Source organism: Odocoileus virginianus, chromosome 30 (genome assembly GCF_023699985.2).
Source record: "Odocoileus virginianus isolate 20LAN1187 ecotype Illinois chromosome 30, Ovbor_1.2, whole genome shotgun sequence".
In the NCBI taxonomy this organism is placed as follows: domain Eukaryota; kingdom Metazoa; phylum Chordata; class Mammalia; order Artiodactyla; family Cervidae; genus Odocoileus; species Odocoileus virginianus.
The window spans coordinates 28,366,916-28,394,822 of NC_069703.1; the positions used below are offsets into that span (position 1 = coordinate 28,366,916).

Sequence of the window (27,907 nt, forward strand, 5' to 3'; positions counted from 1 at the left end):
TGTGACTTTAAGGCCCCTGCTCCTCCCTGCTGCGTGACTTAGGGCAAGTCACTGCACATCTCTGAGCCCGAGTCTCCCCTCTGTGGGAAAAGCACCTAATTGGGATACAAGGCCTTGCTTTCAAGTCTGGCCTCTGCTTCTAACTCACCGTGGCCTTGGGCAAGACCCTTCACTGGGCCCAGCCTCAGTTTTCTTCTGTAAAACGGGGCTGCCCACGAAACTCGAAACTCGGGAGTGCTAAGGATCCAACAAGCCCAAACTTGTGAAAAGCTTTTGTAAACCTCAGAGCCCGACATGGATGAAGAATTTATTTCAACAGCTCTGCGGAGATGTGTGGGAGGGAGGCTGATGGCTGCCCGCCCTGCCCTCCTCCATCACCCCACCCCGCTGCCCGCCCTGCCCTCCCCCATCACCCGACCCCACCCCGTCCCCCCCTGCCCTCCCCCATCACCCCACCCCACCCCGTCCCCCCCTGCCCTCCCCCATCGCCCCCTGCCCTTCTAGAAGCCTTGGGATCAAAGGTGATGAAGGCCTATTGGCATGGAGGCCTGACTCCTGGTCCCCTGCCCACCTCCCGCCCACCCCACTCCCAGGGCTACATGGCCTGTGCATTGCATATGCTCTGTTTACTTTCCAGGGTGGGGGTGAGCCCTCCCCACCCCACTTCATTTTTTTAAAGACCCAGTTTTATTTTATTTATTTACCTGTAAAACAGTTTTCGACCACATGGCATGTGGGATCTTAGTTTCCGGACCAGGGATCCATCCCATGCCCTGCAGCGGAGGTGAGGACTCTTCACCACTGGACCCTAGGCACGTGCCCGCCCCCACCTCAGGCACAGCCTCTCAGACCCACTGCTCCTCCGAAGGCTGAAAACCAAACTCAGTTTGAACAATCTGCAACTTTATTCCAGAGCAGAAATAAGTCGTTTCCTAACAATAAATATAAAAAAATAATAAATTAAGGTTCAAAAAAAAAAAACCCAACAGAACAAAATCATTAACACTGACAGAGTAGTAAATGGTGTCTGAGCGGGTCTGGGAATGTCCGACACAGGCGCTGTCTGCCCCGAGCCCCAGCCAGGCCCCCTGCCTCACACACATCCTCTCCACAAGGTACAAAATATATATATATTTTTAAAAAATCTCCACATAACCAAGCATCCTGCGGGGCCCCAGGGGAGCAAGTGTTCGGCCCGTGGGGGCTGAGGACGGGGCTGGGGGTGGGAGGACCTCGCTGGGTCTTGCCCGCCGAGTGTGGCTCCTCCTCGTGTTGGCATGAGGTTCCTACTCCGCCTCTGGAAGGCGGCGGTCAGCGAGGTGATGGTCACCATGGTTATGGTCACCATGGCGATGGCCAGCAAGGTGATGGTCACTGTAGCGATGGCCCACGAGGTGATGGCCCGTGTATGGGTCCGCAGTCTTGGCGGGGATGCTAGGAATGCTCCGGAGCTGCTGTGTGCGTGGAGGCCAGGTCAGTCCTTCGTCAGCGAAGAGGCAGCCAGCCCAGGATCCCTGAGCATCTCCTCAGCTCAGGCCAAGGTATTGTCAAAGACCTCCCCGCAGCAGAGGCCTCAGGATGGCGTCGACAAAGAAAAACTGGAAATAAATACGGTCCCTGGTGGCCCAGCATGGAAGGAAGCCAGTCTGTTTCTTCAAGTATTCTCAGCAGATGGTTCGCAAGGGCCTTAGGGGCTCAGATGGGGACCCCCACCGTGTTCACCTGGTCCTTGAGGCCCAGCAGGCTGTAGGCGATGCGCTTCTGGTGGCCGGGCAGCCGCACCCCAATCCTCTTGATGTCGCTGTGCAGGGCAAGACAGGAGGAGACAGTGAGGGGCCGCTCTGGGAAGGGGGGCAGCCGTGGGAGGGATGGGGGCGGGGAGAGGGGGGCGTGCAGAGCACGTGGGGGAGGGGGCGTGGGGAAGGAACATGGGGAGGAAGGGGTCGGGGAGAGGGGGCACAGGGAGGGGGGCGTGGGGAGGGGGGGCGGGGAGAAGGGGGAGAGGGGGCGGGGAGGGGGTGGTGTGGGAAGAGGGGGCACATGGGGAGAGGGGGGCGTGGGGAGCACGTGGGCAGGGGGGCAGGGAGAGGGGGCGGGGAGAGGGGGGTGTGGCACCTGGGGTGGGGGCTTCATAAGGAGGGCCCACGCCCTGCAAGCCTGGGACCCCAACAAGTTCAGAAATGGCAGAGCACTGAGTGCAAGCTTTTTTTTTTTATCAAATCAGCACAAAATCCGTAGGTGCTGTTTTTGCCCTCATTTTGCAGATTAGAAAACTGAGGCTCAGCAAGGTGAACTGACTTGCCCAGAGGGACAGAGCTGAGAGGTGGAGGAGCTGAAGGAAGGCCGTCCCCTCCACCCTGGGTCTGTCCTAAAGGCTCCTCCCCAGGCAACACGGATGCCATCGGTGGACGCCAGGGACCCTCGGGGGGACCCTGAAGGCTCTCTGCCCCAGGTCTCTTCACAGCCACCGCCTCGTTTCACCCCCACTCCCTCCAAACTCTCATAGCAGAGGACGGACTCAGGAGACCCTTACTGAGGGGCCGTGGGTGCTCGTGTGCTAAGTTGCTGCAGTCGTGTCCAACTCTGTGTGACGCCATGGACTATAGTCCTCCAGACTCCTCTGTCCTGGGATTCTCCAGGCAAGAATACTGGAGTGGGTTGCCATGCCCTGCTCCAGGGGCTCCTCCTGACCCAGGGATCCAACCTGCATCTCTTGCATCTCCCGCACTGGCAGGCGGGTCCTTTATCACTAGTGCCACCTGGGAAGCCCTGAGGGGCCATCAGAGGTTAAAGTTACGCGGGTCTCTAACAGGACGGGCTTTCCCTTTAGGGACCCCGATTTCCTCACCTGTAAAATGAGGCAACTGTGCCTAACTGGAGGGTGGGAGACCCTGGAAACTGGTGGCAGAGGGGAAGGCGGCATCAGCGCTGGCAGAAAGACGTGTCCAGGGGCCCAGGGTCCTCTGCCGCCTCCCCCCAAGACCCTCCATCCCCTCATAAAGCCACTTACACTCCCAGGAACCCTGGAGCAGACCTTTACTGCTCACACTGGGAGTTTCCCCCTTCGCCATCCTCACCCATCAGCCCCAACCCATGAAAACACCCTGGTTTTTATGGGCCCTCTCCCGAGAGGGAGCTAATTATATGGTGCAAGCAACTCCGGAGACACGACTTTCCCACAGGCTCTGGGAGCCCCTGGAGAAGTGCTGAGCTTGGAAGGGCGGAGGTGTGGGAGGGCAGCCCCGGGACTGCAGCAGGAAGGCCCGAAGTCAGACACCTGGGAGAACTTCCTCACCCACCACAGCAGAGCCACTGCTAACCTGCAGGGCGGAGGGTGCTGAAAAAGCAGCACTGCTTTCCCCACATAGAGTGGCCGATGCCTGTGGCCTCTGGCAGACCATCCAAGTTTGTTCCTGCCCCAGCCTTAGATTCTGTCTTGGGAGATCCAGGGCAGGCACCCGCTGGATCAACTCCCATCACAGGAGTGGGAACGCACACAACTGAGGCCACCATTTTCTTGAGCCCTGGCAATGCCAGCCCGCTCCCCCGCTGGGAGGTTCAGAGGCCACAACCTGCCCAGTGAGCACCTACTGTGCACTGGCCACGGGCAGCAGGAGACAGGAGGGCGGAGGGAACGCGGCCTGATCGTTCATCCTCTCGACAAATGTCCCATCAGCATCAAGCTGTGCTGAGGGCACATGGAGACTGGAAGACCCGGCAGCCAGTGCCCCCAGGCCCCCAGGATGCGGTGGGCCACAGCCCCAGACACTGCAGAGGTCCTTTGTTGGACTGGGTATTTTTCTGGGGTGCGACACCTATGACTTCCATTAGCTCCTCAAAAAACATTCAGAACCACTCACTAGTCTAGCCAGAAACTCAAGTGATTCCAAAATAACACGGCGAATGCTCAAGCTGAGAAGAGACAGCCACTGTGGGACCAGCCACGGGGGCTTCCCAGGTGGCTCAGTGGTAAACAGTCTGCCTCCCAAGCAGGAGGCACAGGGTCAGTTCCTGGGCCGGGAAGATCCCCTGGAGAAGGAACTGATAACCGGCTCCAGTATTCGTGCCTGGAGAATCCCATGGACAGAGGAGCCTGGTGGGCTACAGTCCAGAGGGTCGCAAAGAGTCGGACACGACTGACTGTGCACGCAGTGGGACCCCAGGGGACTGAGCAGTCTGCCCCTTGGGATGGGTGACGGATATGGACTCAGGGCAGGGGTGAGGCACTGGAGCCGAAATCCACATCCCATCCCAGGAGGGCTGACTTCTGAGAGCAGCGCAGAGCCTCCCGCTGAGACCTACAGCATGTGTAGACACAGCCTCCAGGGTTAAAAAGTACTCTGAGGTCCCCCTTTCCCTTGTCTAATTGGAGATAAAGACGGGGGCAGCGGCATGAGTCACACAGGCCCCAGGCTGGAGCACCAGTGGGGCTGAGAGAAGGTGGGGGAGCGTGCAAGGACTTCCTGCCTTTATCCAGGCCTGCTCAGATCTCAACACACACTCACCCCCATCGGTCCAAAACAGCCCTGCTCCCGCTCATGGGAAAGAACTGGCCGAGGAGCCCCCCCGGGCTATTTCAGGAAGCTTCCAGGAGCTGAGTCTCCTGTAAGCACGTCTCGCTGACCTCAGTTCTGCTCACCCGGCAGAGAGGCTCTGCTGTCCTCAGTGGGGCCCCGGGAGGGCAAAGCGGCCACTCCAGGCTCCCAGGTTAGAGGAAGCGGCCGAGGGACCCTGGTATTTGCCCACGGGCTGTGGGTGGAAAGCAGGAGAACGGAGGAAAAGGGGAGCGTGACATGGATTAAGCCCCTACTGTGTACCAGGTGGATCATCTGCATTACACCCAAGCAGGGAAACGGAAACCAAGGCTCAAAAATGGAACCTAACCTGACAAAAACCATCTGCTAGGAAGTGGCCAGGGTGGGACTCGAACCCAGCTGTGACAGCAGAGCGCAGCTCTGGACCCCGCAGCTGGCTGGCGATGCAAGATACCCATCTCACAAGGCTACAGCACGGGGAGCTGCATTCGGAACCACAGCGGGAAAGCACACAGAGGAAGGACGTGTGCGTGGACAGCACCGAGTCACTCCGCTGTGCAGCTTCGCTGGCCAGCATCGTGCATCAACGAAACTTCCATGTAACAACGAAAGAGCTCTGTCTCTTTTCTCCACTTTTCCATGCCTCCCTCGGGTCAGCTGGCCCTGCCTGACTCTCATCCGGGCCGTCCCCTGGGACAGGCCAGGGCTAGCTCTGACAGGCCCTGACCAGCAGGTCAAAAGTCCAGCTGAGCAATTTCTAGAGGCCTTGGAGAATGTTCAGACAGAGGCCCTAGCCCCAGAACTGTGACCCAGAACAGCAAGGGGCCTGGGTCAGCCCTTCCCGTGTGATTCCCAAAGCCTCCCGGCCCTGAGGCCCGTTTCCTCCACGACCTTGGACCTGACACAGCTGGGAACTACCACTATTTTTAGAAGCACAAAAGGCCAAGAGGACAGCGTCTTCTCCCTCCCGGGATAGGAAGAGGTGTCTGCGCCAAGGCCGTGTCGGGAAGGGTCCCTGATGCTGGAGCTGGGAGGAGAGGAGAGCTCCCGCAGGGCAGAAGCCGGGACAGGGCTGGCGGGCTGGCACTACTGGCCACGTTGGACCACAGGGCTGAGAGGCATCCGTACGAGGAGAGGTGCCGGGGTGGGGGGGGGGGGGGCGGGCGGCGCCCCTCTTCTCATGTCAGCCAGGAAAGTGCAAGGCCTCTGCCCAGGCTGCTCAGCGTCCTGGAGAAGAACGGAGCACCTCACTGGCTGTGTGACCTCGGGCCACCTGCATCACCTCTCAGCCTCAGTTTCCCTACTTGTTAAGTGGAGGGGGGAGGTAACAATAGCCTCTATTCATGAGTCAAATAGGGAATTCAACCAGGTGATGGCTGTGAAACAAAGTCTTTCTTTTCTCAGCTGCAAACTGTGTGCCCTGGATGGAGTAAGCCATGCAACCTCTGAGCCCCCACTTCACTAACGACCTCCATGGCTTCTGACCTCTTGAGCCTGACTGCCCCGGGCTGGAGTACCCCTAATGGCCACGGAACCCTGGGCTCTGTTGTTTCTCACCTGCCACACGCCCTGCCCACTATTACAGTCAATAGTGGGGCTATTGACAGGAGCCACCTGCCGAGTTATCACAAAGGCTGAGTCAAAGTACTCAAGCACATGGGCTTCCCCTGGTGGTCCAGCGGTTAAGACTTCATGCTTCCAACGCAGAGGGAACAGGCTCAACCCCCGGTTAGGCAACTAAGATCTGACAGGGCGCGGCCAAAAAACCCAGCTTTGACCCATACAGTGAGGATATGTGCTCTCCGTAATATCTAAGTTACAGTAATAAAGCATTTGAAAAACAAAACCAAGTGCTCAAGCAGAGCTGGCACATGGTCAGCCTTCAACAGATGCCACTGTTATGATTACAATTATTATTTTCTCACCGGAGCCACGGTAAGTGCCCAGGACTGGTGGCTGCCGGCCTGGTTCTGCCCTTCCTGCAAAGCCACTCTCCCGGAGAGAGAAGGAGAGAGAAAGAGACGAGGGCAGAGCAGGGCAGGCAGAGAGAAGAGTGGGCAGTGGGAGAGCTGGAGGCAGCCTGGGGTCTCGGCGAGGCCAGGCGGGGCGGGGCTGGAGCAGACTCACTCGTTGGTCATCTGCGCCACCTTCTCGAGGGTGCTGTAGCCAGCCACCAGGAAGTGCTCTGTGTACTGCTGCATCCTGATGGACTCCAGCCACTCGGACACCGTGCGGAAGGGCACGCCCTCTGAGCCGCTAGTGCTGGGCAGCCGGATGGACACCCTGCAACAGCAGACACCAGCCTACAAGTGAGCCCCCGAAGCTGCTCCTAAACCCCAGCAAGCCACCCAGCTGCCCCGCCTGGGTTTCTTCATCTGGGCGATGGGCAAGCCAAGTCAGGAAAGGCTCCAAGAGACAGCCCTAGTGGGCCGGGAGCACTCAGCGTCTCTGGCTCCTGCTGCCCCCTGCTTCCACTGACAGCAGCACCAGTTACCACAAAAGAACCAAATGTAAGAGACTCAGGTTTTCAGAGCCACGGTCCCAGCCTGACCATTTGCCAGCACGTAAGACACTTAATTGCCCCGTGTCTGTTTCCTCATCTACAAAAGAGGGATAATTACAGGACCATCTCCTAAGCTGTCTAAATGAGTTAAAACATGCTAAGCACCAGGCCGGCCCATTTACCACACACAGATGCTGACTGCTTCCGTTAGTATCGCCTGAGCTACCCTGGTCCAGGCTAAGTAACGCCCACGTGTCACTTCTGAGTCCTTGCCCCCCCGTCCCTCGCTGCCCATCACGCTGAAGTGGCTCAGGAGGATGCCTGGGGGGCCGCCCTGGACCGAAAGTACAGAACCCACCGGGGGTCAAAGTCAGCCAGGGTCTTGAGGGAGTCGGGGGCACGGATGAGCTTGTCCAGGATGCTAACGATGTCGGCGAACTTGGGGCGGCGGGTGCGCTCCTGCTGCCAGCACTGCATCATGAGCTGGTAGATGGCGGAGGGGCAGTCCATGGGTGTGGGCAGCCGGAAGCCGTCATTGATGGCCTTCATCACCTGGGAGTGGGCGGGGTGGTCAGGGTGCCTTCACAGCCCCCAGACTCCCATACAGTGGTTGGCAGAAGGAAGGGGAGCCCAGAACAGAGGGGATGGGCCTCCTTTCTTGAGCCTGACACACAAACTTTGGTGCTAAGAGGCTGTGTCCAGAGGAGGCAGGGTCCCCTGACTGTGCTTCCTCCTGGGCACCGGGCCAACAGCCATGCCGTGAGCCCTGTAGCCAGCCTCTTTGTGGTCTCCAGGTGCCTACACACTGCCCCCTTTAAGCCTGAGCACTCTTCCCCCTCTGTGTCTTCACCTGGCTGCTGCCTTACTATGCTTCAGTCTCAGCTGAGATGTCACCTCCTCTGGGAAGTCTTCCAGGCCTCCTGGTTGCATGAGGTACCAGGTACTTGTACAGTCACAAAAGCGCACACATATACACACATGCATGCATACACACACTTGTCCCACCCCACTACTTCTTTCTTTGATCTCTTGCTGAGTGTAAGCAAGGACTGGGTCTGAGCCTAGCACTCAACTTAACACACAGTAGGCCCTCAATAGACATTCACTGAACCAATGAAGGGCCGTACCAGATGCAGACCAACCCTCCAAACTCTCCCCTGCCCAACCCCTGGGGTTTGGGAATGAGCAAAGGCTTAAGCCCAGGTCTGGATGGGGCTGGGAGGATGAGGGGGCCTACCTCGTGGTTTGACAGCTCCCAGTAGGGCCGCTCCCCGTAGGTCATCACCTCCCACATGACGATGCCATAGCTCCACACATCGCTGGCCGAGGTGAACTTGCGGTAGGAAATGGCCTCCGGAGCTGTCCAGCGGATTGGGATCTTGCCACCCTGCAGGGAGCAGGCCGGTCATGACTATCCCTTCAGCACCCCTGGGACGATCCCAGTCAGGGCCACACTCCCCGGAGACCCAGGCCCCAGGTGTGAGAGGACAAAGGCGGCGCCACCCCAAGGCCCCCCGTCCTGGCGAGAGCCACCGAGCGCTCACACTGGTGGTGTAGGTGGCCTCGGGGTCGTCCTCCAGCACACGGGACAGGCCGAAGTCAGACACCTTGCAGACCAGGTTGCTGTTGACGAGGATGTTGCGGGCGGCCAGGTCGCGGTGGACGTAGCTCATGTTGGCCAAGTACTTCATGCCGGCCGCGACGCCCCGCAGCATGCCCACCAGCTGCAGCACACTGAACTCGCCATCCTTCTCCTGCAGGGGCACCGGGCCTCAGCCGCCGGCCGGCCACATCCACCAGGACCCCCACCTCCGGCCCCCAGCAAGGCCACGCCCACTGGGGGACCCCCCACTCCAAAGCCAGGCCACGCCCACCGGGACACCAGCCTCCAATCAGGCCATGCCCACTGGGACCCCAAGCCAGGCCACGCCCACCGGGACCCAGCCCCCAGTCAGGCCACGCCCACTAGGGGGACCCCCCCCCACTCCAAAGCCAGGCCACGCCCACCGGGACACCAGCCTCCAATCCGGCCATGCCCACTGGGACCCCAAGCCAGGCCACGCCCACCGGTGCCCCCAGCCCTCAGCCAGGATCCCAGGGCCCCACCCTGGCCCACAATCTCACCCGCAGGAACTTGTCCAGGGCCCCGTTCTCCATGTATTCGGTGATGATCATCAGGGGTTTGTCTGTGGAGGTGCGCACAGGTGTCAGGGCAGGGGAGCAGCTCTCAGCAGAGGCCCTACCGGGGCCCCCAGCAGGCAACCCCTCCCGTCCAGTACAGGTCCCCCACCCCCACTCCGGAGCCAGGACTCACACTTGGAGACGACGCCCTCCAGGCGGATAATGTTGTGGTGGCTGAACTGGCCCATGATGCTGGCCTCGCTGAGAAAGTCCACTCGCTGCTTCTCCGTGTAGCCGGCTTTCAGCGTCTTGATGGCCACAGGTACCTCCTTCTTCCCCGATGCCTTCAGGGTGCCCTTGTACACCTCCCCGAACTCTCCTGCAGGCAGGCGAGGTGGGAGAAGCGCCCACGTCAGCCTGGGCATCGGGCACTCCCAACCTGCCCCAGACCCCTCCGCGGCGCGCAACCTCACCGGCTCCGATCACCTTCTGCCGCGTGACGCAGGACGGGTGGATCTCGGTGGTGAACTTGAGCACAGCCTGGTTGGGGTCCTCGTAGGTGTGGGGGTCCACATAGGTCTTCAGGGGCTTCAGTTGTTCTGGGAGGCGAAGGAGAGGCAGGGTCACAGACAGCTTGGGGAGGGGAGGGGCCCTCGAGCAGGGGGAGGAGGAGGTGATGGACCAGGGACCCCGGGGGAGGCCCATCGCCTGGCCACAGACCCAGAGGCCTGAGGACCGCAGGAGGGCAGCAGGGGCCGCAGCTCACCTGACTTGGAGAAGTAAACATCCTCCGAGGACTGGCGTGTCCGCAGGCTCTTCCTCCTGTGAGGTCCCATGGGAGACCAGACACGTAGGGAGCTCAGTGACCCCTGTCTCAGAGCCTCCTGACCCTACCCTGGTTCTGAGTGGGGGCCTGGTGTCCTCGGGCAGAGGGCGTGGGGAAAGCCAGGCAGAGGAAATGAGCAAGCCGGCTCCCTCCTTGGCACCTACACCCTGTAATGGCCCTTAAGTGGCTGTAATGCAGGCTTCCTTCATAACAGCGCCCGGAGCTTCCTGCCCGTGTGTCCCGAGGAAGTACGGACACGCCATTCTGATGACCACTCTGCCCGGAGCCCCCAGGACCCCCCAGGCCCTGTGCGGAGCCCTTCACAAGTCAATGCATCTTCACACACACACACACACACACACACATATACACCCCGGGAGGCAGGGACTAGATCCTATCAACCTCATTGTCCCTCAGGAAACAGGTTCTCATCCCCGTGTCCCTCCTAAGTCCTTGGGGAGCCCAGCCATGGGTTCCCACAAACCTGCGGTGGATGAAGAAGCCAATTCCAGCCAGCGCCAGGAGCAAGGCCACGCCGACAGCCACACCGCCGACCACTGCCATGGTGCCAGACCCTCCCGTGGCTGTCGAGGGGAGACCAGGCGTGACAAAGGAGCCCGCACTCAGACCATGGTGACCCCCTGGTTGTACTTAGAACCCCAGACACTTGCTGGGTGCCTCGACTACTGACGGCCCATGAGGGCATTCATCCCATTTCACAGAGGCCCTCCCCAGGGAACAGAGCAGGTGTGGGGGACTCTCTCCACAGTGTAGGGTTTGAACTGGGCCTGTCAACACCAGAGCCTACGTCCTTCTCTTCCCACAACACAGCCCTGAATACACGGCCCTGGTTCCCCCCCGCCCTCCATCCTGCCCACTTCCCAGGCTTGGGGCTGACCCATGCAGGGCCATCCGAGGCCCCGGCTGACCAGGAAGGGGGCGCTTCTAAGTTCTCTGATCTACTCCCTCCGCCCAGGATGTCCCGGTGGTGTCGGGACGTTGGGCCGGCCTGCACCCCAGGCCCCGACTCACACAGCGTCTGGAATTCATGCACCTTGCTGCCGGCACCCTGGCCCTCCTGCGTCAGCGCCTGCACCTGCACCAGGTAGATGGTGTCCGGGGCCAGATCGTCCAGCGTCACGGAGAAGCCTTCCGTGCGGCGCACGTTGTAGCTGTTGGCATCGCCCTGTGGGTGTTTAGCGGGTGGAGAGACAGACCGTGAGGACAGGCGAGGGCGGTCAGCTCAGCCTGCCAGAGAGCAACTCCAGCTTAGCAAGGTTAGTCTCTCTGTTAGCAGTCTTGGTGCCCTTCTTACAGAGGATGCAACTGAGGCGCAGAGAAGCGAAGTGACTCGCTCCAGGTCACAGCCAGCAAATGCAGGACCCAGGACTCAAGCCCAGGTCTGGCTGATCTCCAGGACAGGGCTCTCCTGCACCCGCACCTCTTCCAGGGATTCCAGAACACTGCGTCTTCTCTCCCACAAACCCCTACTGGCTGGCCTCGGAGAGGCAACTCTCAGGAAGACCCCAGACCCCATTTGCTTCTCCAGACGACTGCGTGGTGCAGGGAGCGCCCCTGTGCCCAGCCCCGGCCCTGCGCACGTCACCTTCTTGCGGTAGGTGACTTCATACTTCCACACGCGGCTCTGCTGCAGCGGAGGGATGGCCCAGGAGACGCTCAGCGAGGTGGTGCTGCGGCTCTCCAGCTTCACCTTGGGGGGCTCTGGGCGGGACAGCGGTGGCGCGAAGGGGTGTGAGAAGCCACCCCGGGGCAGGGGGGCACTGAGGGAGCATCCAGACCCAGTCCCATCCACAGCCTGACCTGGGGTTCTCAACTTTCAGCCCCAGAGCACAGAGCCCCAGCCTGGGGCCCCAACACAGGCTGGCACATCAGGGGTGCCCCACGAGTGTTTACAAGTGCACAAATACTAAAAGGAGAACAATAACGTCTCTATGGACCAGGTTACACATAAGGATTTATTAAGTTCTCTCAACAGCCCTTAAATAACCCCCATCTTACAGGCACTTCCCTGGTGGGTCAGGTGGTGAAGAATCTGCCTGCAGTGCAGGAGACCCGGGTTTAATCCCTGGGTCGGGAAGATCCCCTGGAGAAGGGAATGGCAACCCGCTCCAGCATTCTTGCCTGGAGAATCCCATGAACAGAGGGGCCTGGTGGGCTACAGTCCACAGGGTTGCAAAGAGTCGGACATGGCTGAGCCACTGACACTTTACAGGTGAGGAAACGGGTTCAGAAGTTAAGGACTCGCCCCCAGTCACGGAGCTCAGAAGAGACGCCAAGGGCCGCGCCTTTGAGCCCTCTGTGCTGCCTGTCTCGGAACCCAGCGGAGCTCTGGGTCACCATCCTAGGGAAGCCCCCCACCTGGGCGGGTCGCACGGGCAGGGCCCGCAGCCCGAGATGCTCACCGGTCTGGTTGATGCTGACGCTGGCCGTGCGGAAGCTGCGGGTGCTCACCAGGCCCGAGACGCCATTGCGGGCCTCCACGGTGAAGGTGTAGTTCATGTGGGGCTCTAGGTCACTGACGGTCACACTGGTCCGGGTCAGCCCCAGTGGCGGCTCCGAGTAGCGCACACTGGCCTCGCAAGGCCCACACTCGCCTGACTCGGGCCAGCACTGCTCGCAGGAGACACTGTAGGTAACATCCTCTCGGCCCCCGCTGTCCTGGGGGGGCGTCCAGCGCAGCTCCACCTTGGCGCCCATGCCCACAGCCGTGAGGTAGTGCGGGGCGGACGGGGGGCCTGCACAGGGCGGGGTGGGGAGTGGACAGGTCAGCATCAGCCACCACCCCCAGCCCGCCCGCCCTGACCCCTGGGAGACTCACGCGTGCAGGGCAGGGTCAGCGGGTCCTGCGGAGCCCGGAAGTAGCCATCCTCACACTCGCAGGTGGCGGCGCCCTCAGAGGATGGCAGGGTGTGTGCAGGGCACTCCAGACACAGGCTTTCGGACGCCTCGGGCTTGAAGAACCCCGGCGAGCAGGCTGGGGGTGCGGGGACAGAGTCAGCTCAGCCTGCTCCCAGACCCAGCGACTCTTCCTCTCCCTCGCCCTGGGCCCCCAGGCAAGTCACTGAGCCGCTATGGGCCAGTCTGGTCATTGGCGAGAGTGATGACAAAATGCGTGGTAAGCACCCAGTTCAGGCAGGGCACCCAGAAGTGCCTGGCTAGCCTGCTCCAAACCTTTGCAAACCCCCGCAACAGGCTCTTGCAAGAAACGCCCTGCCCCCATGCCTGGCGTTCAAGGCCCGCATCTCAGCATCCAGCTCCCCAAGAAGCGGCCTGCCCGCTTTACCTCCTTGAGTCTGTGCAGGCCGGCCCGGCAGGTCCCACCTGGACTACGAGCCGCCCAGGCAGTAACTGTCTTCTTCCCCATCTGTGTTTGTTGACTGATGACCTCCACCCCCAGCCCAGCCCCCCAGCAGATCAGCCAGGAGTATCAGGGTGCCAGCTTTGCGGGTGCTCCAAACACCCTGAGGCTGGACCACCTTCCTGTCCTAGGGCTGGCCCCAGGAAACAGGAAAGGCCAGACCCCCAGCATTTTCTCTGGATCTGCTTTCAGGGACCGAGTCACTTCCTCTGCTCACAAGGGCCACCAGGAAGCAGCTCTTCCTTCCCTGGTAGCAGGTACGGTCCCAGCCAGGCAGGGGAGAGTCCCAGAAACCTCATTCCAGAGGCTTCTTCCTCCCATCGCTCTATCCTGCCCCGGCCCCAGGCCCCCTTCCTGGCCCCACAGGCAGGAAACTACCCAGACACTGTGCAGGGCTGTCCCGGGGCTGAGCAGCTGCTGAAGCAGCCAGAATGGGGTGGGGTCCCCCAGGGTCCTCTTCCCCAAGCCTACAATTACTGTCCCCCACCCTCAGCTTATTCAGTGGGAAGACACGGAATAAAACACCTCTAGCTTCAGTGTCATGTTTATCAAACATTGATCCTTGACTCTTATGTCCAGCCCTACGCACAGACCCTGTGAAAGTATGAAAGTGTTAGTCACTCAGTCGTGTCCGCCTCTCTCTAACCCCATGGACTGTGGCCCACCAGGCTCCTCTATCCATGGGATTCTCCAGGTAAGAATACTGCAGTGGGTAGCCATTCCCTTCCCCAGGGGACCTTCCAGACCCAGGGATTACCCGGGATAACGCAGGCTTCCTGTATTACAGGCGTATTCTTTACCATCTGAGCCACCAGGGGAGCCCTGCGACAAAGCCCCTGACCTCAGGGAGCAGGCGCACAGGACGATGTCCACCAGAAAGGGATGGGCAAAGGCCTACAGGGGTAGAAAGAACCTTGGCCAGAGGCTTGTGGAGTCAAATATGGGATATTTCAGCCAGGGCTTAGGAGCTGAGTAGGAGTTCAGCAGGGCAGAAGTGTTGGGAGGCGGAGTTAGGGGTGAGAAAGAGCAAGACTAATGGGAAGTGTGCGTGGCTTGGTGGGCACAAGTCTGGAGAGTAGCAGGGAGTAAGTCTGAGCCGTCTCAAGGGACAAGCTTGAGAAAGGCCCTTAATGTCAGATCAAGGAACTGGGACTTTATCCTAGGGGCAGTGAGAGCCAGTGAAGGTTTGATGTAGAGAATAATGGTACGGTCAGATCTATGCTGTTGAAAAAAGGCAGGGACAGTCTCCCTCCTTGTCTAGTTCCCTATGCAAGCAGAGGTGGGGAGTCAGGGGAAGGAATTAAAGGACACCTCCCCGTTAATGACTGCTTGCCGGGGCCCAAGGGGACTCTCCTAGAAGCCGTTCCCTCCTCTCCTGCCCGTCCTGCCACGGCAGAATGTCAACACAGGCCCTGAGAGAGTTCGGGCACACACCAGGGGAGGGGGCTTGTCCAGGACAGCATAGCCTGGAGCCCGTCACACGCAGCGACCACTGATCAGGCAGCTGCTCTGTGCAGCTTCTGGCCCAGGCACTCGACATTCATGTAGTCGTCACAATAAGTGCTATCAAACCAGGCGCTGTAATGATTCATTCCACTCTGGAGGTGAGGAAACTGTTGCTCAGAGAGGTAAAACACCTTGGTCAAGGTCAACGAGCTCCTAAGACAGGAAACCAAAACCTAAACCCTGGATGCCAACCTCAAAGCCCCCTCCTTTCCCCACAAACATGTCAGTTTGGAGCAAAGAGAAATCAAAGTTCTTAAACAAGCCCAAAGAGCGAAGAGCGAGGAGAGGAGGCCCGACCGCTACAACACCAGAAAATCCCAAGACAGATTTCAGAGTAGTTAGGGGAGGGGGGAGGGGTGACACCTCCTAAAGCACGGCACCTCTATGTCCTTGAGGGGAAAACAGTGACATCACACCCAGGCCACATGGGAGGGGGTTGGTCGGGCCCACCAGCGTAACCTCCTACTTCAAGGCCCAAAGGTTTTCCAAGTCTCCCGTTGCATTTAAGGAATTCCTGTGTATTTTGCATTCTTCCTCATTACTTATCTGTTACAATACAAAAATAGCTCTCTCCTCCCCCAAACCTACAAGTAAAAGTGAGACTTCAGAAAGCTGGGCCCTGTTTATCCTGGGATCTCAACTCCCTCAAATGCCCTGACTTATCTGCCAGAGGGGCTTACACCCTGGGTGAGTACTGGCTGCAGGTGGTCCAGGCCCCGCAGAATCGGGGTGCTCAGGGGCCCCCAAGAACATAATCACACCCCCCAGCTCAGGCGCTCAGGCTGGGGAGGGACCCCAAGCCCCCACAAGGCCTTCAGCACCTGTAAAACCCACAGGGCCCCTTGCTCCCCAGTCCCCCAGCCCCGGGTCAGAGGAGGAAGTAGGAGCAGAGGCGGGCTCCGGTCTGTGGTCTCTGAGCCGGGGGTGGCCCGCCTGCTGCCGGCAGGAAAGAGGGAATTTGGAGAGATTTCCGCTGGGCATGTGCCAGAGAATAGCGGAGAGGCAGCTCCAGCAGGGCATGTTCTGGCCTGACGGGAATGAGCTGCCCCCTCCTGCAGCCGCAGAGCTCCACGGGGCCTTCCCTGGGCCCCACCAGAGTGTGCCCTTGCTCAGGGGCCCCAGAGTCCACGTGTCTGCCACTGGTAGGCCCCGGGTCTTCCTGATCTTGCAGGGTTGCATTTCCTGGCATTCTGGGCAGATGAGTGGGGACAGGGGTCACACACTGGGTGGTCACACATTCCCAAACATAACTTACACTCACAAAATACTCACTGTCCCTTCACCCATCAGCAAACTCCTATGCATCCTTCAATACCCAGCTTGAGCTCCTCTACACAGCCCTCCTGGACTCTCCAATCTCTGGCCCACTTCTGACCATCAGGGCAACTCTTACTCAATCTTATGTTTACCAAACGGAAACTGAGCACTTCCTACGTGTCTGGCACAATGCTGGCTGCTGGGAGACCATGGCAAGAAAAACAAACACCGCTTCTGCTCCAGGGAAATTTACACCCTGGCTTTTGGACTCCTGGAATGATTTCGGATCTTCTATGAGACAGGCAGCTGGTGGGGCGCAAAAGTGGAATCCGCTTTCTCTGTGTCCCCTGGCCCAGCAGAGGGTCTGGCACACAGCAGGTGCTCAGCTAACGTCTGCTGACTGGACAGATGAAAATGTGAGTAAAGGCAGAACCTACATGCTCATTACAAATGGGCTCTAGGGCCACAGAAACGAGCGTCTCAGTGCCCAGGAGAGTGTTGGGGGATGGTGCCCATGATGCCACCTGCCCAGCTCCAGATCCCAGCTCTGGCACACCCGTGGGGAACTTCCCTGGCCCCAGTCCCTGGCAGGCCCAGGCCTCTCTGAGCAGGGGAACGGGGGCAGGGTGGCTGCGCCCAGGGGTGTACCCTGGTTTTTCCAGTTCCCGATGCCCGCCCCTCAGGTGGCAGCGTGGGATGACTCAGGGACATACGCCCTCTAGCGTGACGCAAATCCAGTGGCAGAGCCCCTCCTCCAGGCCCAGCCCCCTCACCCGGCCAGCGGTGGCACGGTCACAGGGTCAAGAAATGGCAGTGGCAATCCACCTGTGGTCAGTCACCTACCCCAGCCCAGGCCAGCTGGCCACCACGTGCGCCACCCCGGCCCAAAGGCACAAAGCCTGGACTTTGCCCCACACCTGACGGGCAGCAGTCAGCGACCCCGTAAGTTCCTGACCCTGCAAACGCGGGTCCCCAGCAGCCCTGTTCCCACACACCCCAGGGAACATTCTATGGGCACATTCCTCCACCAGCTGCGATAAGCCAGACTCCGCCTCCCCGGCACCAGCCTTTCATCTGCTGTTTGCTTTCCCTGACTCCTTCCTTCCGTTCCCGGACCCGCTGCTCACCTCAGTGCTGGAGGAAGGGAGGGCCCCCCACGGAGGTTTTGCGCTCAGTGTGAGCTGAGGGCTGGGCGGGGGGTGGGGGCTGCCACGGCTCCAACCCCCATTCAGGCCAGAAGAAACCACCGAAATAAGGCCAGGGGCACTCCCCTGGGAGGGGACAAGTCACAGATCACAGACCACCACCCGCTCAGCCTGGGGATCAGCCCCTGCGTGCTCAGGGACATCCTACCTAAGGACCCCCTCAGCCAGAGCCACTACCTGCCTAGGGGGTGCCTCCTCTTCAGCTCTGGACCCTGGGCCAGGTCTCAGCCAGTCAGGTGCCACCCATGCAGAGGTCACCCCATCTGCAGATTGCCAGAACAACCCAGGTTCTCAGGAGGAACCACAGCAGAAAGTCACAGGAGGGAGGCTCTGAGTGCTAAGGCTCCAACCCACCCATTTTACAGTGAAGCCCAGAGGGTATTCACCAAGGTCACAGGGCTTGCAGGTAGAAAGCTACATGCCAAGGGCACTTGAAGACAGCGCACTGCCCTCCCCACGCCAGGCCCCAGCTCCCTCACTCACTTCCTCTCCCTAGGCCTCAGTCTCCTCATCTGTAAAACAAGGGCTCTCTGGGTTGTTTGTGAAGACAGATGAAACTTTGCTTGGGAAATGCTCTGCATGGGATGAGGTGTCCACGAACTGGGGGACAAAGAGACTGGAGCGGGGAGGGGCTGGGCCCCTCAAGGGAGCAAGGGCTTCCAAGGAGGGACCTCCTGATCCCCAAGCCCCCACCCCCAGCTGCTGGACTGAGCCTCTGGCCCAAGCTGCTGGCCACCTGCTCACCTGGCCCGCAGTCCCCGGGCCGAGGCGCCAGCTGCCGTGCCAGGACAGGAAGCTGAGACAAACAGGGAGACAGAGCCACCCCGGGGGACATGGCGGTCAGCCTGAGTGGCTCCAGCGTCCCCTAGGTAGGGCTGGGGGCGGGGGCGCCGGAGGGAAACGGGCTCATTCCTGACATAGCTCAGCAAAGCGCGGCTGCCCGTGCCCACCTGTCCACACACACAGCACCTGGGAGGTGGCTCCCTTCCGCTGTCCGTTTAACTCTTTCCTGAGCCTCCTGGGGAGGGAACCCTGGGGAGGAGCTGGCAATCACCTGGACCGGATGACCTTGGCCTGCCCAGCCCCGCTCTGGACTTGGCTTGTCACCAGTAAAGCCCCAGCGGGAGCCTCTCGGTGCATGGCTCTGCGGAGGGCAGGCAGGGGACAGACCCTACAGCTCCCTGTTTCCTCTGTAACGTGCTCAGGAAGAGCCCCCACCCCCAGCCCCCTTGCCACCTGTGCCAGGACCTGGCACCCTGCTGCCCGGAGCGTCCATCCGGGCCAGGCGCTGACTCAGGGATTCCAGAGGAACCGGTCACTTCCCGCCCCGCCTCCTGAGCCATCCTCTGGCCTGGATGCGGCTGCGTCGGCTAGATCCAGTCCTGGGGTGACTGGTCTCAACTGTGTGATGCCAGGCAGGTTTCTTCACCTCTCTGAGCCTCAGTTCCCTGTCTGTGAAATGGGACAGGCAGCAGTCCCTGCCTCTCAGAGTGGCAGCACAGACCTGCAGGAGCAGGTAGATGGAGCACTTGCCCGGGGCAGCTCCAAGCTCTGTAGCTGGGTCTCCCCCACCATCAAGGTCCTGGGCTGCTGGGGAAGGTCTGCAAGGGCAGAGTCGCCAGGCTGGGGGTTCCCAACTACAGAGAGGGCCCCCAAGCCACACGGAAGGGAATTTAGGGAGAGGGACTCCAAGGGGGAAAATCAGGGCAACAGGTGGCTGGTGGTGCAGAGGGTCCCCAGACCAAAGTCAAAGATTCCGGTCCTGGAAACCAGGCCTCCCTCCTGGGATGACTCAACTCGTCACAAACAAAGCCTGAGAGGCCCTGAACTCCCGCTCCCGGAGAGGGAAGCCCGACCCCCCTTCCTTCAGAGAGACACCCCCCACTTCAACTGTCCACTTATCGCGGCCGGGCCTGAATCACCAGCCTGTGGAAAGTTTTCAGCTGCCCCCCACCCCCTCGCCTGCATTCCTGTGTGAGGATGTCATGGGGAGGAGTCTGCTCACCCAGGGAGGCCTCCCCCCGCCGCCCCCCTGCCCCTGGCGGTCACTGTCTGAAACCCGGGGGCGTGCACCTGAGGTCACCGCAGGCAGGGCCAGCTGACGAGCAGAGACTACGCCACAGGCAGAGAGGCTCTGAGCAGACTTCTCATTTGAGGCTGTAGACGGTACTAAGTAAGGTTCTGAGGATTGGCTCTAAGAGGCAAGTGCAGCCCACGAGAAAGGGTTCCAGGGCCCTCCAACTCCTGAAACCCCGAAAGATCCATGGTTGCTAGGTAAGAATACAACCTGCTAGAACAGTTGAACTTCTCCTCTTTCGATCAGGAAGCCTGAGACCAGAGGTGAGACATTCACCAAAGGTCACTGGTCGGTATGTGTAAGTGCAGGCCCCGAACCCCCGATTTCTCAAGACCCTGCTTATCTCAGCAAAGAAGCTCCCAGAGCCAGCCAAAGGTCAGCCCACATTCCACAAATGCCCTGCCCCACAGCCATTTCCAGAAAAAGTCACCACTGAAAGAAATCCACGTTGCTTTAGCGCGTTCCGCTATCACAGGCCTGGCTGTGCCAAGCCATGGCCTCTCGATGAGAGCTCAGGCCCTGTGCCCAGACAGTCTGATGATGCCGGCCCTGTCGTCATCAGCAGAAGCCCCAATGGGCTGATCTGGGTCCATGGCCCGGGGTGGGGTAGGCAGCGAAGGCAGACCTGAGCACCCCTCCCAAGCAGGCCTTTTTCAGAAAGCCCCAGGTGATTCTCATGCGCAGCCAGGGAATGCAAATCCTGGGTCCACTTTATTCACCTCCAAGAACCAAAGAGGGGCCTGAGCCCCAGAGAGGTTCAGTGACTTGCCCAGTGTCACACGGTGAGTCAACAGAGAAGGAACCAGCTTCTGGGCCTGAATGCACTGTACCCACCGTGCTGTTTCATAACAGATACTCAAGATAAACTTCTGGGAAGAACCAAAAACAACAATCACACTTAAAAACACTTCTGTGTCAGACACTGACCTAAGCATTTTATGAGTATTAAGTCATTTGACTGTCATAACAACCCTACAAGATGGGCAGTATGTTCACCTCCATCGTACAGATGAGGAAACCCGGACACAGAGAGGTTAAAGAACTGGCTGAGTCACACAGCTACATGCAGCACAGAGATGTGAGCTCACCCACTCCTGTCTGGGGTCTTCCCTGGCGGCCCAAACCATAAAGAGTCTGCCTGCAATGCCAGAGACCTGTGTTTGATCCCTGGGTTGGGAAGATCCCCTAGAGAAGGAAAGGAAAACCCACTCCAGTATTCTGGCCTGGAGAGTCCCAGGGACCCAGGAGCCTGGCGGGCTGCAGTCCATGAGGCTGCAGAGTCAAGACACAACAGAACGAGTAACACTCTCACTCCCACTCCTGTCTGAGAGTCTTCACTCACATTCTGCACACTGTCCGTTTCTCAATGGATTCATTTTTGTGAACGAGTGAATCCAGCCTAGGAAGCCTCTGAGATTTCCACTAACAGAACCACCCCACGTCAGAGCAAGGACAACCTTACCAAGGTCCCCGGCTCCAAGAGCAGAGACTGGAGCCTGGGAACACAGCCTCTGCCACGTGCCCTCACTCACCCTGGCAGGCGTCCTCCACCTTCTCATAGCCCGCCTGGCACAGGCACTGGCCAATGGGCACCAGCCACTCGCCATCCACGGCGCAGTGCATGCGAGGCTCTTCGCCCCCGGGGGGCACCACAGCATGCTCCACACAGGTGCCTGCCACGGTGGCCAGGGCGGGCGCGTCGGAGCCAGCGATGGTCTCGGGGAAGCGGGCCAGGCCCTTGAGCAGCTCGGGGCACTTCTTGTAGTAGACGCGCACGGACAGCAGCGCCACGCAGGCGCCCACGTCCTGGAAGGCCAGGTAGAAGCCCTTACGGGTGAGCGGCCCCACGGAACGCTCTTCCACATTCAGCTTCACGTTGCGCGCCTCGAAGTCGCTGCTGCCTGTGATCTCGTCGGGCGCAATGGTGTCGATCTTGGTGAACTGGCGCTTCTGGAAGTTGGTGCCATAGTCCACATCTGACTCGGCATAGTAGAGGTTGAAGGTCTCCTTGCAGGAGCTGGCACCTCCAGGGAAGCTGTTGCAGTCCCGCACAGTGAACTTGAGCTCGATGAAGATGCGCTCGGCCTCCCCGCGGTAGACCCAGTTGGTGCGAAGCCAGTTGTCCTGGTCGCCGGCCACCACATTGCACACGGAGTACATGTAGATGGGCATGTCGTTCATGATGTTCTGCAGGAGGTCCCACTGTGCGGGGCCGAAAGGGGAGTGTGGGCAGGGAGGCAGGCGCCCAGAGGCATCAGCCAGGAGGTGGGCCAGGCACCAGGCTCTCCGCTTCCTGATAGCCTCACTCGGGTCCAGGAAGGGGCTCCAAGTCTCCCTCACACGTTACCAGTGGCTGAACTGGATCTGACCCCTTGGTGTGCCCCCTGACACCGGTGCTGGGGTGCTAAACCCCTATATTAGACAGTGAGCTGAGGGCAGAGGCTGGGGGTCCCACGTGACCTGAGGCAGATGGCTTTAGCTCTCTGAGCCTCAAAGTCCCCATCCTGCCATGGGGGCCAGAGCCACTTCACAAACTTGCTGTGAAGATAAATGACAGAACGTCTACCAAATACTGAGCACGCTGCCTGGCATGGGTGACAAGGAACACAAGGCAATTGGTATCACCACCACCACTATCATTCACTGTGTAGGCCTATGTGAGTGGGAGGGAGGGGTCGGGTCAGGAACAGCAGGTGATTCCACACCACTGCTCAGATCACTGCTCAGCCTCCTCCAGGAAGGCTTCCCAGGTTGGGTCAAGGCTGGGGCAAGTGCTTCCCTCAGACTCCCATGGCCTCCATTATCTTAGCACCTACCTGGTGACAACTACATCTTGCTGCCACAGCAGAGTCTGAGCTCCTTAGGGCATTTCTTTATCCCCAGGGCCTACCTCAAATAGAGTAAGTACTTGGGAAAGTATTTGTTGAATGAATGAACACATGTATGACGAAAGCAGAGGGGCCAAGGAGAAAGCCCTGGGCTGCACTGTGCGACCTTGGCCTCAGATGCCCTTGGGCCTCAGTTTCCTACTGTGTCACGACTTGATTGGATGACATTCCAGGATCCTGGAAATCTGCTGACATTAAACTCCAGGCCTAAGGAGTTAGGGTGACCAGGGCCCAGCGGCCAGCTCACTCACAGATCTGGCCAGCAACGGAAATGGTCTCGAGTACCCCCTGGAGACAGCTCAGGCCCCAGAACAAATTCAATAAGGGGGAAACTGAGGCCCAGAGCATCAGTATCCTCCCCAAGGCCACACAGCAGTCACACGCAAAGCTGGGGAGAGGACCCTGGGGTCTTGCCCACCAGTCCAGGCCATAGCAGGGCAGGGAAGGGGAGGGGAGGGGAGGGGAGGGCAGGGGAGGGGAGGGGAAAGTAGGGGAGGGGAGGGGAGGGGAGGGGAGGGGAGGGGAGGGCAGGGGAGGGGAGGGGAAAGTAGGGGAGGGCAGGGGAGGGGAGGGGAGGGGAGGGGAAGGAAGGGGAGGGGAGGGGAGGAGAGGGCAGGGGAGACTAACCGCAGGAGATGAACTTGGTGGAAAAGCAAAACAAACTCAGCCTCAAGCAGGAAAGGGGAGCAACAGCTGGAGAAGCAGGGAGAGAGGTCTGCCTGGAAGGAACCTGATCTGGCTTCCGGGGCTGTAGGGACCTGGGAACACTGTTTCCTCTCTCTAGCTCATCCCTCATCTCCTGGGCTGGGTCCTCAAAGACAGGGGGAGCCTCAAACTCCTTCCCTGCCTGCCGAGGGGAATAGAGGGAGCCAGAGGGGGTCCCTCTGACGATCCTGGGGCCCTGTTCTGCTGGGGCCTCCGGCTGTCTCCCCAGCTCTCCCCACCTCTCAGGGCCCTTCCCTGACCTCTTGTCCCAGCCTGCCTAATTGGTGAGAAGCTTGGATTTAAACCCTGGCTGAGCCATTGGCTCTGGGCCAGGCCCCATCCTCCCCGGGTCTCAGTTTCCCTGTCCCCGGGCCCCCACCCACCCCAGACAGCTTACCCCTTTGCCATAGGGGTGTGTGAGCCAGCCGAGCTCCCCTTTAGCTGCAGCAAAATCCAACAGGACAACTGAAAGAGATGAAAGAGGGGAAACTGGGTCAGCTTGGAAGCATCGTCAGGGATCAGCCCACAGTGGAAAAGGCAGGAGTTCCCTAGGAATCCCAAGTGGCCCTAAAGGCTTCCCCAGCCCCCAAAGAGAGGCCCCAGCACTCAGGGTCAGCACAGCCAAGAAGACCCATCTCTCCAGAATAGGGAGGCTGGGCCCCGGGGAGGACGGGGACCTGTCACTGTCACAGCGCAGCACGGGTGAAGACCAGGCCCCTCCCTCCAGCCACGCCTCCCGCTCGCGGCCCCAGCTGGGCGAAGGGGGCAGAGCTCGGCCCAGCAGGGCACAGCGGCTGGGCCTGAGGGACACCATGCCGCCCTGCCTGCTTCCTGAAGAGGCCCCTCCGCAGCGGTTCACACGCACGCAGGTCTTGGGGACACCCTTATCTGCTCCGGCCACATCCCCCCACCCCACACACAGCACAAAGTACCCTCAACCCCACAAAGGCCACACAGATGCACCACACGTGTGTACATAACGTGTCTCCTGGCCCTCCAAGAGGAGAGAGCTGTTAACAGGTGGGAATGACTCCAGGAAGGGGACTGGGGTCGATGGGGGGGGCGGGGGGGTGGTGTCTGGAAACTGATCTTCCCACCACGAAAGCCACAGAGCAGGCACAACAAAGCCCTGAGCCCATGGGGCCTCCGGGAGGGACCCGCAGACACACAGCTGGCGCGGCCCGGCCCTGGGGACCCGATCCTGCTGCCTCCGTCCCTGACACCCTGGCCACTGACCTGCCAGAGGCGTCTGGGGACTGAGATGGAAACCCTTAAAGGGAACATCCAGGCCCAGAGTAAACAGCTGCCTGGACCTCGCTGTCCCCAGAGAGGCATCGGAATTCGCGGGAAGGACATGTTGCCAGGGGCTTCCCCAGATCCAGCCGTGCTCTCAAGCACCTCTCACTGCCCACCCCTGGCTTTTCCAGCCTCATCAACTGCAGTCAAGACCCCTGGTGCAGCCTCGTGCTCCATTTCCAAGTAATGTCCAGGTAGCTACCGATAGAAGCGACGCTCCCTGGAGGGTCCGGGGCCTGGAGAACAAGCATGGCCCTCTGTAAGGTCCCCAGATTCAGAGGAAAAGCCCTGAGGTGGGGGGGAGGGGCCTAGTGCTGACTTCTTCTGGACTCTGAAACATGAGGAACACGGCCCCAAGAAGCAGCATTCCTCAAGGCCTGGACCTGAAAGAATGCCTCTCAGGGTGGAATCCCAGGCAGGTGGAGATGGAGCTGATTTAGACAGATGCGGGGGACGGGGATGGGAGCCTGGGCAGACTCTGAGAAACCCTTTGCTGAGGGCAGACCACCCCTTTCCCCCAGGCCTGGGAGCGGAGCGCTACCAGCTTACCTCTGCTGACCCAGCCAGGGCCTCTAGGAAAGGCCCACAGCCCGGCTGGGGAGAGGAAAGCCGACGTGGCACAAGCCCAAGGCTGAGGGGACAGAGGAGGGGGCTGGGGGGTGGGCAGGAGCAAGGATCTGCTTGGACATGCCCAAGACAGGCTTGGGAAATTCACTAACCCCACTAGCAAATGGAATGTTCTGGCTCCACAGGAAGGAATCTGGGGGTTCCTGGCTCCAGCCCAGGGAAGTAGGAGGACAAAGGTGAGAGGTCCTCAGGATCCGGACGCCCCCCTTCCCTAGAGGGGTGGGAAGGGGCAGGCTATAGTCCTGAGGGAGGGGGCTCATGGCTCCAGGGTGCTGAAGGGTTAACCTGGCACGGAGGGGCCCCCACGACCCCTGCCAGAGCTTGCTCCCCTTCCAGCCTGAGAAATATCACAGGGCTCACTGGAGAAGAAAAGAAGCCTTCACACAGGAAGGAGCCCCCTCCCTCCCGGGGGAAATTCCCTAGAGCCGATCACCAGGAACAGGCGCCTGGCCTGGTCTCTCCACGCTGTCGGTCGCGGCTTCTCCCTGAGCTGCTTCCAGGGACCTAGCTGGTACTGGCGGGGGCCGGGAGCCCCTCCGCGGGACCTGATGGCTTCACCGAGGCCTGGGCTAAGCTGGACTCATCCAGGGGCCCCTGTCCCTCACCACCCCCCCCCCCCCCCAGGAAAACCTTCTTCTCAGTCTGAAGTCCTATCGCAAATATCAACCTCGTGGGTCCACCTCGAGAGCTCTTTACTCAAAGGCATCATCTCCCTGCTCTCCCCATCCCTCCAAACAAGACAGGCTGGTTCCCAAAACAGGGAGGTGGGGAGACTGGGGCTGGGGGACAGGACGAAGAGAGGAACGAAGAAAAGAGGGGACAGGGGACAGAGGGCACACTGGGCTCTGAGAGAACCAAGAGGCCAAGGACTCCCAGGACTCAGGAGCACTCTCCAGCCCACCTCCCAGCTCAGGCCAGCAAGCCCTGCAGGTCTTCTCACACCTCAGGAAAACCCAGCCCAGCACCTGGGTGCAGGGACCCTGGGCTCTGGAGCCCGAGAAGCTGGATGTTCAGAGCTAACCCTCTGGGGAAAAAGGGATCAGGCCACCCTCAGGTTCCCCACTTGTAAAAGGACAGATTCAGGGGCTGCTGAGAGTTTTAACATGCTCCATGGGGCCTCCTAAGGCAGCCTGGTCCTGCGCTCACGGGGAAGGAGTAAGGAGAGGAAAGCAGCCTGGGTGAAGGTGGAAGGGGCTTGGGTCTGCACCCCTGACCCACCTCCAGGCCAAGGCACCACATCCATGGAATCCCAGCTGGGGCATCCGTCCCCCACACCGCACCACAGGCACAGGTCCCTGGGGAGACCCTCACAGGGACTCTGGGAGCCTGAGCAGAAACCTTCCCTGGACCTTGTCCTCCCCCTTGCCACGCATGTCGGGGTGTGGTGGGCACTAGTCATCTGGCTGGGGGGGCTCGACAGCGGCCCAAGGGCAAGGCTACAGCACAACCATCACCCACGGCACCAGTCCTGCCTGGTCCCCCCACCCCACCTCCCAGGGCCTTCAGGACAGGCCTGCAGTGAATGCGGCTGTCTCCCGCCTTCCTTCCAACCACAACCCCCCAGAAGGAGGAGGACAAAAAGCTGGGGTGGGGGGATATTGAGGGTCACAGAAGAGCCCACCCACTCAGCCTGCAAGTTGGGACCAGGAACTCCGACTGATTAGGGGCGCCCCCACCCTCACCCTCAGAGTTCCGCCTCGGGCCTCTTTTACTCCCAACTTGGAACAGCAAAACTTCCAACCCCAGGTGGGGAGGCGGAAAAGGAAGGCAAGGCTCAAGGAAACTTCTCACGGGGCCGAGGTTTCCTCTGCACTTCCCTCTGGTGGAGCCTGCGGAAACCTCCTCTGCCCCCGCGGGCGGGCAGTCCTTCTCAGTCGGAAACTGAAGCCGGTCTCGGCTGGGTGTACGGGTGGACAGGAAGCGCCTCGGCCAAGGGCACGAGCCCCCGTCCGCTCCGCGACCCCAGCCGAGGCGGCAACGCCCCCACCCACCAGCGGCCCCGCCCTGGGCGAAGTCCGCGCGGCCCCTCACCCAGCGCAGCGGCGGGGGCGGGTGAGTCAGTTCCCCACCCCCCGGGTGCCCGACTCCGCGGTGGCCCTGGGGTGCCGGCTCCACACCTTGGGAGGCCGCGCCCCCACCTGCTGCATTTCCTGGCTCTGAATCACCCCTCGCTCAGAACGCTTGACTTTGGGACTTCCTGTCCGCACTCGCAGCCCGGGGACCTGCCCCCCGAGTCCCGGAGTGCGGGGCAGGAAGGAGGGAGGGCTGTGAGTGGGCAAACTGGCCCGAAACTCCCCGCGAGCTCTCCTGCCCGACTGGAGGCATCGCGGGGCGTGGAGAAAACTTCAGGGGGCTGGGGCTTCTGCAAGGGTGTCCCCGCCGGCCGAAGAGCCCCTCCCCAAAGTGAGTGGCCTCCACAGAAACGCCTTCTCCACAAAATCGGGGCAAGCGGTTTAGCGAACTCAGGTCAACACGAAGCTGAGCCCGCCGGAACGACCCCCGGACGAACTCCTGATCCAAGAGACCCCCGCGCCCCCGCCGGGACGCGTTCCTGAAGCCTCGTGGCCGGCGCCGAGTCCCCTTCTCTGCGGCCTCTGAGCCTCGTGCGCCAGGGCCCCAGCCTCTTAGTCCTAGGAGCGCCTACAGCCCCGAGTGGGCTGGGGCGGGGGTCCCAAACTCTCCCGGCTCGCAGCTTGCGAGCCCTCCGGACCTCAGCACGCAGGGACTGGAGTTTCCGAAGTGGCGCGCGGGGCTCGGGGCGGAGCAGGGATCGGGGTCCGGCCGCGCGCGCTTACCTTCCTTGCCCTGGGCCGCGGAGGCCGCGGCCAGCGCGCAGCCCCACAGCAGCGCAAGGCAGGCGAGCGGCGCCCGACGCCCCATGCCGCGCTCCTCGCTCTCCGCCCGGCTCCGCGCCCCGCTCCGCACGCCCGCCCGCCGGCCCCGGTCCGCCTCCCGCCCGCAGCTTCCTCCTGCCCGCTGGAG

The 27,907-nt window shown here is 60.7% G+C and overlaps 1 protein-coding gene across 2 annotated transcripts; it reads right to left on the minus strand.

The window, feature by feature from the left end:
• Positions 1–668: 668 nt before the first annotated feature.
• On the minus strand, positions 669–27,907 carry EPHA2 (EPH receptor A2). Of its 2 annotated transcripts, XM_070458729.1 has the most exons (18): positions 27,721–27,907; positions 23,400–23,467; positions 20,942–21,611; positions 12,825–12,980; positions 12,409–12,741; positions 11,592–11,707; positions 11,018–11,171; positions 10,470–10,569; positions 9,926–9,981; positions 9,633–9,758; positions 9,353–9,538; positions 9,163–9,224; positions 8,583–8,792; positions 8,276–8,425; positions 7,397–7,590; positions 6,663–6,818; positions 1,723–1,801; positions 669–932 (listed from the first exon to the last, which is right to left on the minus strand). In XM_070458729.1, exons 1-18 carry the CDS (start codon positions 27,803–27,805, stop codon positions 846–848), a joined length of 2,988 nt encoding a protein of 995 aa, XP_070314830.1. In that variant the 5' UTR covers positions 27,806–27,907; the 3' UTR covers positions 669–845. The 2 variants fall into 2 exon arrangements, with proteins under 2 accessions (XP_070314830.1, XP_020733653.1); XM_020877994.2 differs by having other exon boundaries at positions 887–1,801; positions 27,721–27,905.

Bases quoted from the DNA above. Each gene is read 5' to 3' on its own strand.
- EPHA2 (XM_070458729.1), bottom strand. From the start codon at position 27,805: ATGGGGCGTCGGGCGCCGCTCGCCTGCCTTGCGCTGCTGTGGGGCTGC. The intron at 10,570-11,017 runs GTGAGTCGGGGC...TCCCCTCGACAG, and splicing joins GCATGAATTCCAGACGCTGT to CCACGGGAGGGTCTGGCACC. The intron at 8,426-8,582 runs GTGAGCGCTCGG...TGCTCCCTGCAG, and splicing joins AGGCCACCTACACCACCAGT to GGTGGCAAGATCCCAATCCG.